This window comes from Grammomys surdaster, unplaced genomic scaffold (assembly GCF_004785775.1).
Source record: "Grammomys surdaster isolate TR1022 unplaced genomic scaffold, NIH_TR_1.0 233, whole genome shotgun sequence".
NCBI lineage: Eukaryota > Metazoa > Chordata > Mammalia > Rodentia > Muridae > Grammomys > Grammomys surdaster.
The window spans coordinates 7,957,854-7,970,623 of NW_021604678.1; the positions used below are offsets into that span (position 1 = coordinate 7,957,854).

A 12,770-nucleotide genomic window follows, 5' to 3' on the forward strand; every position below is an offset into this window, starting at 1 on the left:
GAGAGAGAGAGAGAGAGAGAGAGAGAGAGAGAGAGAGAGAGAGAGAGAGAGAGAGAGAGCGCAACAAGCTGGCAGAAGACAAGGAAAACATTATCTTAGATTTTCTGTTTGAAGTTCAACTGTCCAGGATTCTTCATAACACAGTGCCTTCTATAGCCCAAATGGCTTTTAAAACCACAGGACACTCTACTCCTAGCTTCCTGGCAGTCACAATTGTCCATCAATGTGAAATGTAACTGATCTGTCACTAAAATGTTGCAGCTACTCAAAATCCCTGTGAGAACTCCAACACTGTGTGTGAGTTCATACAGAGAAATGAATAGACCCCCACATTCTGAAACATGGAGGATCAAGGGTGATACCAAAGTCTATAGACAGAAAACAGCTAATCTACTTACATAAGAAAACCCCAAGTCAACAGAACAGTAGAATATTACACATCCTTAAAATAACTAAAATTAAGTTAAACTTCTTTCTAGAATTCCATCTTCATAAAGTTAAGTTGATCAAGGCATATCATATAATGAATAAAACCAAAGCAAGCTATTATTTTTTGTTTGCTTGACTGTAGAGGAACAACCAGAATCCAGGGGACTGTGGGGATACACCAGCTCAGAGTAGAAGGTTTTGCCAATTTCTACCCCAGGTCTTTCACTGATCAAACTGTATTGCCCCAGACAAGAAGATCAAAACAAAGCTTCTGAGTTTGAGTCCTGAAGAACACCTAAGCTACCAGGTCTCAGGGCTGGCCCATGTTTCCAGCCACAGGTGTTAGCTTTAATTAAAGCAAGATTTACACACTTAGATCAGTTTCTAATCTCTCCTCAGTGACAAGTTGCCTCTGATGTGACAGTATTAAAAAGAGCTGAGGCAGGTATCCCTGTCATGTGGCAGTCAGCGCCACTGCTTTATGCTTATGTAGTTATTCCATGTCTGTGGTCAGTTTACTTTGGGACCAAAGAGATGAGGTTTGGGGTTTTGGGCATCTTGTTTCTGAAGATGATAGCTCACCCTCTTGCTGTTCAGTGCATAGAGAAAAAAATATGTAAAATTAGTGTGTCCTTAGATTAGTCACACAGGCTTGCCTAGTGAGAATTCTACAGTTGTGTGTGTGTGTGTGTGTGTGTGTGTGTGTGTGTGTATGCATGCATGTGCATGTGGCTGTGGGGGTATGCCCACATGTGTGTGCATGCATGTGCATGTACATGTGTGCACGTGTGTGTTTGCTTGTGTGTGTGCATGGGCACATATGTGTGGTGTACTTGTGTTTATGTGCATACACATGTGGGGGTGCTTGAATTGTGTATGTATGAGTGTGTTCTTATTCTTTTTGCACACTTCATCTGTTCACTTCCTCCAGTCCAATGCTCAGAGCCTCTACCTCTGTATGAATTCTGGATCTGTACCTGCAACTTCTCAGGGAAGTGAAGAGACCCAAATAAGGGCTGTGTTCTTGAATTTCTTTGCTTCTGCATTGATTTCCTCAGGTCTATGTTTGGCTCATGAGTACAATCACACTTAATTTAAGTACATTCCTAAGAGAACCCTCTAAGTACTGGAACTACTATGCCTCTGAGAGGGGACTGTGGAGAGAAAACGAATTACCTAAGACTAAGGAAAACACTAGCAACCAGAGCAGTTTTAAGTTTTTCTGCAGGTCTGATATCAAGCTTAGTTCAGCAAAGTGGCAACAGGTAAGGGCCTAGAACACAGACTGTGAAGCCAGCTCTCTGGACCTTCAACAGCTAGATCACTCCAGAAAAACTATCTAATCTCCATTCCCTTAGTTCTCTCAACTATAAAGTAGGGACACTATTTCACAGGATTGGCAATTCAACTGATCATTATGTCACATACAGACAGGGCAGAGAAGCATAAGATTATTGATTATTGTCAACGCTATTATCCAAAGAACACAAACTTAATCAAAGAGCATTTCATAGTAAAACTACAAGGAGATTAACTCAGCTCAATCACTTCTGTTGAAGTTTGCGGGACTCCGGATGGTTCCTGAGGATCAAAGGACAGGTAAACGTGTGCACTGTTGGGCGTTGTAATTACCTGTGTTGAAAACGCCTGTATGTTGATCAGCTGTGGCTCAGAGAAGAACTGCTGGTCACTAATTTTCAAGGAAAAGTAGCCTTTCCTAAGGAAGTCCCCAAGGGAGGAAAGAAAACATGATCACTATGTTTTAGAAAGAAAAGGATTAAAAATATTAAATATTAAAGTTGTATTCATGTAAATTTTTAGATAAAATTATTACAGTATTACAATATGTTCATTGTAAATAGAAAGTACCAATGATGAAACTAGTTAAAAATACTGTTCATGGGGCTGGTTGGGTGGCTCACTGGGTAAAAGCATTTGCTATCTAACCTGACGACATTAGTTCATCCAGTCTCATGGTAGAAGGAGAGAATTGACCTCGAAAGTCATAGTACACATACATGTGCCTGAAATCATACACACACATACTCCCCGTCTTTTTCACACACACACACATGCACACACACACACACACACATGCACACAGAGGGGAAGAGAGAGAGAGAGAGAGAGAGAGAGAGAGAGAGAGAGAGAGAGAGAAAGAAAGAGAGAATAAACATTTCAAAGTACTTTGTGTTCTAAGATCTCATTGTAACATTAAAATAACACAACTGGAGTCGGGCATAGTGGTGCATGCACTGAATGCCAGCATTAGCAAGGTAGAGAGGTCAAGGCCAGCCAGTGCAGGGCTACACAGAGAAATACTGTCTCAAAACAAAACAACACAACTATTTTGTTGTATCGTTTTTAAAGATGAACACACACTCACAAACACACACACACATACACACACACAAACACACATATACACACACAAACACACACACACACACACACACACACACACACACACACCAGAAAAAATTTACGTGTCAGGCCAACGCAGGTTAGAAAATGGTTCAATCAAAGAATAGAAAAGAATCCTATAGGTTATAGCTCCACCAGCTTTCAGTGACACCCTTAGACCAGCAATCCTTTCCAATGTCTTCCAAACTCTTGTGAGTAGACCCCAACAACTTTTGAAGAACTGGGCTGCATAATGCCATTTCTCACTCCCTACCGTCTCCTTCCACCCATTCACTGTGAATACAACAAAGAAGGGATGGCTGGCTCCTCTGAAAAACTGGGAGTGGCCTGCCGACACGCAGTCTGATCATTTGATTCTGTTGAGAATGTGGAGCAAGCCCATCTGAAGGAGAGAAGGGAATGCTCGTAGAGGAGACATGGAACAAGAACTGCATGCTCCTTGCACTTCCTAGTTCTAGCTCCTGGACTAACTTTGGAGAGACTGCTTTCAATGACACTGAGGTTTGAGCCACTTCTGTAGAGTTAGGGTAGTTTTACTGTTTTGCTTAGTCAAAACTAATTGTAACCAAAGAGACCCATTGAAGGTTCACATTGCTGTGGATTGACTTCCTACTACAGACATCAAGAGCTTTAGACACAATTAGGAGGGAAGGCAGATTGTCCTCTTTAATGACCAATCAAGCACAGCTCATTGTGAACTGGTGAAATCTATGACCAACACTTTATAGGAGATTTTAGATTCTGATCTATTTGGGTGCCCATTGTCTTAATGGATCTTTAAAAGATATTCTTGAAACTAACTACTTATACGTCAAATATGAGAGCTGGGCTGGAAAGCAATTGCAGAAATGAAACACTACATATTGTGTTTCCAGTCACATGACATTTTAGAAAGGGTTAACTATGGAGGTGAAAATCCAGATCACGGGGGCTGGGATGAAGGAAGTAGCTGTTGTTTTAAAATGAGGTCAGAGCAGGGCTGATGAACTGTTTTGTATCTTGACTATGATTGCAATAACAACATTATACACATTTGTTTACACTCATGGAACAGACACTTTAAAAGAGAATTTCTTTCTAGCTCTGAGAACCAAGCATTAGAGACATTCTTGCTTGTTTTCCAAGGTCTTCCTTTCCTTTGCATTCCCATTTCAATCCCACCCCTCCCTGGTCCCAAAACCCTAAACTTCAACAGAATGAAACAACAACCTGAACAAAGAGGGAAAAAAATCTTGGTGGCTGAAGTCCCACTAAAAGTGTTACTGGCTGAAGTCCCAGTAAGAGTGTTACTGGTGAAGTCCCACTAAGAATGTTCAGCCTCCCACTTTATCCCAGTTGCTCTGGCTACTGTTACAGATTGGCTTTTACTACACAAGAGTATTCCAAAGAAACTCCATTCTCAAGAATTCTTATCTTAATCGCAGTCAGTATTTCCATGAAAACATAAAAAGACACAAATGTGTATGTCAGATTGACTTTTTCATTTTTGTTTCATTAAGAGACATATAATTTTATGTTTTTATGTGCCGCTCCCAATCTCATTTTACAATTTTTATCATTTCATTTGTTTGACTTTTTTTAGATTAAAAAAAAAAGCCTAAAGTATTAAATGGGATGTTTACCCCAAGAAAGAATATCACAAGAATTAATAAACTGCTGAGTTTTATCCCATTTAAGGATGCAAAGCTAATTCTGCAAGAAATTGGGTGACACGTAGAAAAAGCTAAATAGACAAGAAGGTTAACTTTGGTTATCTATAGAACTCAGCATTTTTCCACAAATGATTCAGGGTAAATGGCTGCAGGTAGATTCAGGGCCTGTATAACTCTCTGTGAGGTATGCGTGTGTGTACATATTTTTGTTCATATGTGGGTGTGCAAGGGGGTATGTGTGTGGGAAGAAATGCAGATACATAAAAACTATACTTATTGTAATTTCAACCACAATAAGCACATGTGGTAAAGAAGGATTTTTGGGAGTGGCTGGATGGCATTAAACACACCACAACAGGGTATCCTTGCTATACAGAAATTTCCACCCCTTGAGGACAGGCATGGGCTTGCTATTACTAGAATACTGGGGAGGCAGAAATCACTGTAGTTAAAGGTCTGGTCTAGTGAGTCAGAGAGTGTTGGCTTGGAGTAGCAGCTCTGTACTAATGACTCATATTCTCGTCTCAAGGCTGCAGAATAGGAATATAATTTACCCAGCTCATATGGAGTGCTTTACATAATGCTTGGCTCAACAGGGGCAGTCAATAAATGTTAGTTGTTCTTGCTTCTGTGATATGATCAGTGCAGATTACTGAAATCATAAGCTCTGAACTAGAGAAACTGTCATCAATTTTTCTATGTATCTTTTAGGCTAAATATCAATCAATCAATCAATCAATCAATCAAAGCAACAAGAGAAACATCCACGTTTAGTGTTGAGAGTAGAAAATATTCATATATGTTTTTATCACTCTTTCATTGGCTGCAACCCCTTGTCCCCACATAGTCTATGGTGAGCTATCCAGGCCAACTTTGTAGAGCAGAGTGACAGAGAATGCAAAGGGCTGGTCCTTGGGGGTTCATTCTGTGGTTTTTGTTTAGTAGATTCACTCTGCTAATTATAATGCTATATTTTCTTGGGATCTTGTTAATGTTAATGTTCGATTACATTCTGGAAGCACACATCAGCTGGGGTAGGGAAGACAGCCAGAAGTGTGCATAGCACCAGAGGAAAACTGGATCAGGCTTAAAGATTAGCCACAATTAATCTCATAAAGTGGATAATAAAAAGCTAAGTGTGACTCTAAGATTTCTTCCCAAATTCTAGGGCCCAAAGGACACCTCAACAAGCCAGTTCTCCCTCCTTTACCTGTCCATTGCTCCCTATCACTGACCTCACATGGTGGAAGCATCTGGCTCTATATAAGTTGTTCTGTGGGACCCAAAACCTGGGTAATTATATGCAGAATTTTCCTGTCACATCAGAGAATTACCTATAATTATGTGATAAAATGAAAATGTCTCAAACAGAATCGTACTCTCAAAGCAATTACAGGGACCAGTGACAGGCAGCTGGAAGCATTTGTGGAGTACCGATCTTCCCCATGGGAAGGGCTGGCTGTTAAGAAAGAGGTTGGGGGTGGAAGGGCTGAGAAAGAGGACAACAGGGCTGGCTCACCTGAGCTTCTCCTTGCTGTGCACAAAGCGCACTTTCTTCTCATTCACATCTTTCCAGCTAAAATGGCCAGCCTTCTCCAGCTGCACCTCCTTGCCATTTCTTGAGAGCAGCAGCTGACCATTGGTGGGTGTGCTTACGATGTGGAACAGCAGATCTTCCACTCGGCCATCCTGGTGTTGGATGTTCAGGAGAGAAAAGTCCAGTGGCTTCATTGAACTAATTCCAAGAGTCAAGGAGCCATTCACATGAAGACTCGGAGTGTACATTTTGTCTAGAAAATGCATGAACCTAAAGGTCAGTCTTGTCATAGTCATTAACTGGATTCCATGTATTTATTTTAAAGAAATAGGCCTTTAATGCTAATTCAGAGGTACCTAATAGTGATGTAGGATATCCTACATCCTCAGCATCCTTCTACCCTGAGGTGTCTCAGCTGGATGTCCATGAGGATAACTAGATGAAAGAGTTAAACTATAAACTTGTTGAAAGATAATATAGAAATGAAGTTAAAAAATAAGCTAGCAATTATTTCTTGAATATGGCAAAATAGTATAAGATAAAAAGAAAAATCAATTTAATTGACATCATTAAAATTAAAAATGTTTGTACTTCAAAACACCAATATAAAAGGATAAGTTTTAGAATGGGAAAGAATGTTTATAAATCCTCAAGCTGGTGAGGGGAGGAGGTGGGGAACAACACATAACCAGTTCTTATATCTCAGCAATGAAGGGCAAACTAAAAATGCCTTAGAATTTGAATAAGCTTTTCTCTGAAGAAGTTTTATATACAAAAGGCCAATAAGCACACAAACAGTATCCAGCATTAGTCACCAGATTGGAAATCAAAACTTCAGTTATATGAAGAAAAGTTCACCTCTGCTAGGATAGGTAATAATAATTGTTGGCAAGACTTGAAGAAATTAGAATCCACACAGATTGTTGTTAATCATGTAAAATAGGGCAATCATTTAGAAATAGATTTGGCCAGTCCCTCAAATAAAATACTGTTAGCATGTGACCCAATGATGCTGCTGTTGATACCATGGAGAATTACAAGAATATGTCTACATGAAGATTTGCCTGTGGATGTTCATAGTAACAGTACTCAAAACAGGCAAAAAGAGTAAACAGCTGCTAAAAACATAAACACAGGCTAAGCACGTGGCTCAGTGGCAGAGGGCCTGCCTAATACGTATGGGTTCAATATTCAGTTTTAAAAACAAGCAAACATGGAGATGAAGAAGTAGATCAAAACAATGTGATGTCTCCATAATACATAGTCATAGTATCCATAAAGATGAAAAGGGAAGCTGTACGGGGGCAGGCTCTAACATGGATACACCTTGACATTAGAGTCAGACATGGAAGCCAGACATGAAAGGATGTATACTGGGTGGTTCTATTGATGTGAGATGTCTAGAGTAGGCACATCTACAAAGACAGAAAGTAAACTAGTGATTGCCAGAGGCTGGAGTGACAGGGAAATGAATAGATGCTGCTAAAGGTTATGAAGTTTCTTTTTAGGCTGATGAAAATGGAATTACACCTGGAATTAGGTGTTAGTGACTGTTACACAACCTTTTGAATATACTTTAAAAAACTACTGTGTAATATAGTTTAAAGGATAGAAATTTTTGTATATTTTATACCTTAGTAACTCAAATAAGGATTCATATAGGGATGTTTTACAGTAACAGGAATGCTTGGGCTGTACAGCTAAAGATTCCGAATTAGATGCTCTGAGATGGGTCTCATTAATTTTATAGACACCAAGGTAATGCTAATGAGCTGGCAGGTTTGAAAACCACGGTCCTTTCCTGACACACATATCACATCAGATGCAGCTAAAGTAAGCAAAGAGGCAGGTGTCTGATGCCATTCCTAGAAGAATACCAGTTAATCCACAGGGCAATGGCTCAGAGTCAGAATTCATGGGAAATACATTCACAGTGTCATAAAAGTTTGATCATCTCTGTCCACATGAAACATCTGATGAGTTGGGAACGGTGATGTAGAATCGATCCTTTCTCCTGTATTGTAGTTTGTCAAGGTCTTTGTCTAGCTGTGTGCCCTTCTACAACTAGGTCAGATGACAACTTGGGAATACCAAGTTCCATGGTGGTGACTCCTACATAAAATTATCCTAATGAAAGTGAAATCCATCTTCCTAAGTGGATGTGTTTGGGATCCCAAGAGTCGTAAGCTGACTCACAAGCACTTGCAGTTATCAAGATCTCAAATAAAGGAATCCAGAGATGTACTATCTTTTTTCTTTAAAAGTCTTAATCTCTGTAGAGATCAAAGATATAGAAACAAACTATGTATTACACTTTCAGCATGGAAGAAAAAGCTCCATATTAGTGCTGGGGCTGGGGCTCAGGATGGAATTCTTGTCTACTATGTGTAAAGCCCTAGGTTCAATCCCTGGTACTGTCAAGAAATGAAAAATAACAAAGTCATCATATTATTGATTAACAAAATCTCAGGATCTCTCAGCCATGGGACAACTCTCAAGCTTTATCTACCCAAAAAGAAACTTACAAGGTTCAAAATTGGGCTGAATTTAAATTCATTTCTCTTTGCTTTTTAAAGGGAGACGTCTGTTGTGTAGGGAGAGAGTTCCTTGCAGAACACCTTCCAATCAATGCACTTCAAACATCTTCAGTTAATACGCCAGCCTTCTCACACTATTTATTTAGAACTCCTTTCCACTTTGTGTATAAAAGATGCACTACAGCACCTTGTTTGAATTAGCTATACCAGTTTACATGAAGACAATCAATGCATTAGACATATTATATGCATGTGATTTTCTAAAGCATGGCTGCCATTCAGGAATGTACCTAGGTTTACATCAAATTTGTTATCTGATAGTTATGACTTTTAGGGTACAGGGTACTTCTGTTTTCATCCCAAGATCAAAGAAATCAGGAGTTAGATCTTTCGAACTGCCTATCCTACAATAGTGCGATTCTACAAATAGTGCCTTATGTAGCACCAGGGGGTCTCAGCACAATAGGAACGCTGAGTTTCATATAACAGATGTTAACAGTATCTGGAGATGCATCATTTGCACAGAGATAGGACTGGTAACATCACCAGACTTCCAGCAGAGATGATCTTACCAGTGCAGGTTTCATTAGATGAGTGGCTAGAGAAACCAGGGACACAGGTGGGCATGCAGAGGCCACTCTTCAGAAAGAAACCATGGTCGCATAAGTGACACCAATCTTTGTGGCTGCACTGCAAGCACCCCCGAGGGCAAGCTGCCGGAAAGAAGACATGAATAAGGCACAACCAAGCACATCCCTTGGTAAGACCACATCAAGCACAGTCAAGTACATCCCCTGATAGGTCCACAGAAGGAAATGGAGGTACTATAACAAGAAGAGCCAAAATGCCAGCAATGGATAAATACTTGCCTCACTGTTAACAACAGAGAATTCAGTTTCCTTGCTGATGTCTGTAGGGAGCTGATCTCCCCAAGGAGGAAATAGAATAGCGAGATCCACACCTCAACTTATGCGACATCATCTAAAGAACACTACACATGGATGGATGCTCTAGAGGGCCTACTGACTTGTGAGAGATGGCGTTTAGGGAGACTAAGAGCATAGGCTCCTCTGTGTTACCATTCCTTCTCTTCCCCTTACCAACTGTGACCCTGAAGTGCCTTTTACTATCTGGGCTGCAATGTTCATGTCTACACTAAGGGTAGAAATAGTGCCTAATACAGACAATTGTTTGGAGGATTACAAGCATTACAATCCGAAGTGCCAGGCACACCAGCAGGACTCAGCTATTCTTCCATACCAGTCCTCAACTTCCCTGTTCTTATTACTGTGATAGCTGTGTCACCTGAGAATGAAAATAGTGACCGTAAGTATTAACCTCATCTAGAGTGCTAGCTCTTAAACCATAGGGCTTCTTCTTCTTCTGATCAAGTTAATAACCTTGGAAAGACAGAGTGCTTTGCACCCACTTGTCCTGCTTCCTTTGCTGGGATTTATTATGGTAGAGCTATGTAGTACAGTATTAGGGCATTAGACTGGAATCTGATATCTAGAGCTCAATGTGTTGCCTTATCTCTTCAAAGTAACCTTGGTTTTCATGCTTATAAAACAGGATTCTCTCTGTCTACCATGCTTCACCAAGTCATTGTGAATATTAAATGAGATACTAGAAATGAAGACAATGTAGAGAAACAAAAAACTCAATGAGTTTTCCCCAAAGTACTTAGAAAAGACTCAAGTTACCTGTGCATCTTAATAGCACTATTATTCAACATCAAGTATTCTTTCTAGTGGATGCACCTGGCAACAGCTTTCAATAGAAGTGAGATCAGGTAGGAATTCTTCTGAGATGATCCCATAGACAAGGTTAAGGCTTTGGGCTTAACTTCAGGCTAGTAGTAAAAGCATCAGTATTTCTCACTAACTGATAGCTCAAATCATATTCCTTAAGGATATAATATCAATACTGGGGTCATGAGTGAGTTAGTCTACACACTGAACGTTCTACATCCATACCAATACAACTGATCCACTTTTAATGGGTACTTCACAGTCATTCGATATAAGCTTTGCATTCCATAAAATGTTGGCTTCGTTTCTACAAAGACCATTAGGAACAATATTGATTCGTACAAGAGAATTATTGGTCTGGCTTCATGTATTCTATTTAACAAGCATTTGGCATATGTTCATGGGAGGCAATCAATGACTTAGGCCAAGCTCCTTGACTTTTGTTTTGCTTCTATGTCAGATGGTCTTGGTTACCTGAGAGTCAGTGCAGATGACTTGCTGGATGCTCAAGTTCGTCCCAAAGCACCTTGCAAAGAGCCAGCTTACCTGTGCACTTGTGTTTGGCATGATCTGCAAAGTATCCTTTCCCACACTCTTGGACACACTGGGCTCGGAAGAGGAGAAATGGATCTTCACAGCGTGTGCACTTGTGGGGACCCTGGCACTGGAGACACTGGCTGTCACAGCCTGAAAGACAAAAGTCAAGTCAGCAGGAGTCCATGTAGTTTTTCAAGTGGGCTCTGGCACTTATGGCCAAGGTCATGGAGCAATGGGACCCTTACAGCAGGCAAAGTGTGTCAGCAAGCGTGAGGGAGTCCAGCTCCTGGTTGTGTCTGCTGAAGCTCTCAGTGGAGGACTTGGGACTAGCCTCTCTACCTTTACAAACCATGCTCTTCCTACATCTCAGAAGTGAAAATACTGTCTCAAACTCATCCCAGGGAGTTTGGATCAGATTATGGAAAATGCTAGACAAACACAAAAATAATTGGCAGATATTAATTTTTATGGTAATTAATTATCAGTCTTTCCAGTGGTTCGGATTCCTAAGTATACAAACAAAGCTTCCCATCTGGAGAAGAGGATTGTTAAATGTTTAAGGAAATCTAAAATTAATGGTTCAAAGAAATGTTTGTGTGGCCATTTAACTTTATGGTTGTCATACTGATAGCAGATTTTAGCTTGTGTTCTACTAGGGGATGGGAAAAGGAAATTGTCCCGGATAGCAGAGACATCCCTGAGGAAGGAAACTGGGAGGCATAGAAAAGCCCAAAGAAAAACTTGCCACGAGCTCCTTTAAACTCAGAGGCTGACACTTACGCTTGCAAGAGGCAGAGTCCCGGTAGTATTGTGGTGAGCACTGCTCCACGCACACACCGTCCTGGAGAACGTAGCCATCCATGCATTGCAGGCAGTCTGTTCGATGAGGCCCAGTACAGGCATTACAACTCCAGTCACACTCTAGAAAGAAAGCCTACATTAGAACACCTTCCATTCGGTCCCCCATCAGTCTCTGCAAACCATTAGGAGGCCACTGTCTGTCTGTGAGAGGTAAAATAAGGACAACATAAGAGATGTCGGATAAGCGAGCTGTAACGAGGCCCTGGCTTGCAAGGCCTTTAAATGCTTCTCGAGGTTTGGTATTTCCTAATTATGTCAGACACAGGCATGCACAAGGAGCAGTCCAAGCCTGTGCAGAGCCTGCTTGTCAGCAGGGCTTCTGAAGAGCCGGATCAACCTGGCATTGTTTCACGGGCGCCTGAATATTCCAGCCTCGGGCCACTCTAGGTCTTTATGCCAGATCTATCCCAGGGAGCATGCTTGGTCCACAGACCTAACCCTGACCTCCAAATACTCAGAGATATCAGAGTGCTGCTGCTGCCATGACACCAGACTCATTAAAAGCCGAATGGGAGCAGCATGGCAGAAAGAACAAGTGATGTATAAAGGAACTTTCCAGAAAGAAGGGAATTACTGGACACTGGAAGACCTCATTTAGTGCAGAACAAACTCGTTTGGATGTTTCTCTGTTCAACAAGCACCTATTAGGACACAGTTCACTGCATGGGGAGAATATAAAACTGAGACACGTAGGCTTGTGGTGCAGTAAGGCCAGCCTTGGATTTGAACTTCAACAGTCCAGGGACATTGCAAAAACATATTCATCAGGCTCAGCATCAGGCCCATTGAGTCAGGAGTCTTGGGGGCTAGGGCACAAGGAAGCACTCTACTGATGTCATTGGTGGTCTTGCTGTTCTAATCATGATCATGTCTGTAGCTGGTGCTTTTGATGTCCCAGGAAACATTGATCCAATTAGAGAGCTCGTGTTTGAGAAGCAATGTTCTAGGCAGTCATTTTTGTCGGGGTGGGGGGGGTGGGGGGGGGGGGGGGGGGGGGGGGGGGGGGAGTTTGGGGAATCATGTTAATGTCTGTATCTGGTGA

The 12,770-nt window shown here is 41.2% G+C and overlaps 1 protein-coding gene across 1 annotated transcript in view; it reads right to left on the bottom strand.

The window, feature by feature from the left end:
• Positions 1-12,770, bottom strand: part of Fras1 (Fraser extracellular matrix complex subunit 1) — a gene marked incomplete at its 5' end in the record, with an annotated part of 247,779 nt that overhangs the window by 126,285 nt on the left and 108,724 nt on the right. Inside the window, 5 exons of the mRNA XM_028773698.1 lie at positions 2,062-2,146; positions 6,025-6,295; positions 9,152-9,292; positions 10,877-11,017; positions 11,648-11,788. Coding sequence (XP_028629531.1) covers positions 2,062-2,146; positions 6,025-6,295; positions 9,152-9,292; positions 10,877-11,017; positions 11,648-11,788 — 779 coding nt within the window. The remainder of the gene's footprint in view (positions 1-2,061; positions 2,147-6,024; positions 6,296-9,151; positions 9,293-10,876; positions 11,018-11,647; positions 11,789-12,770) is intronic.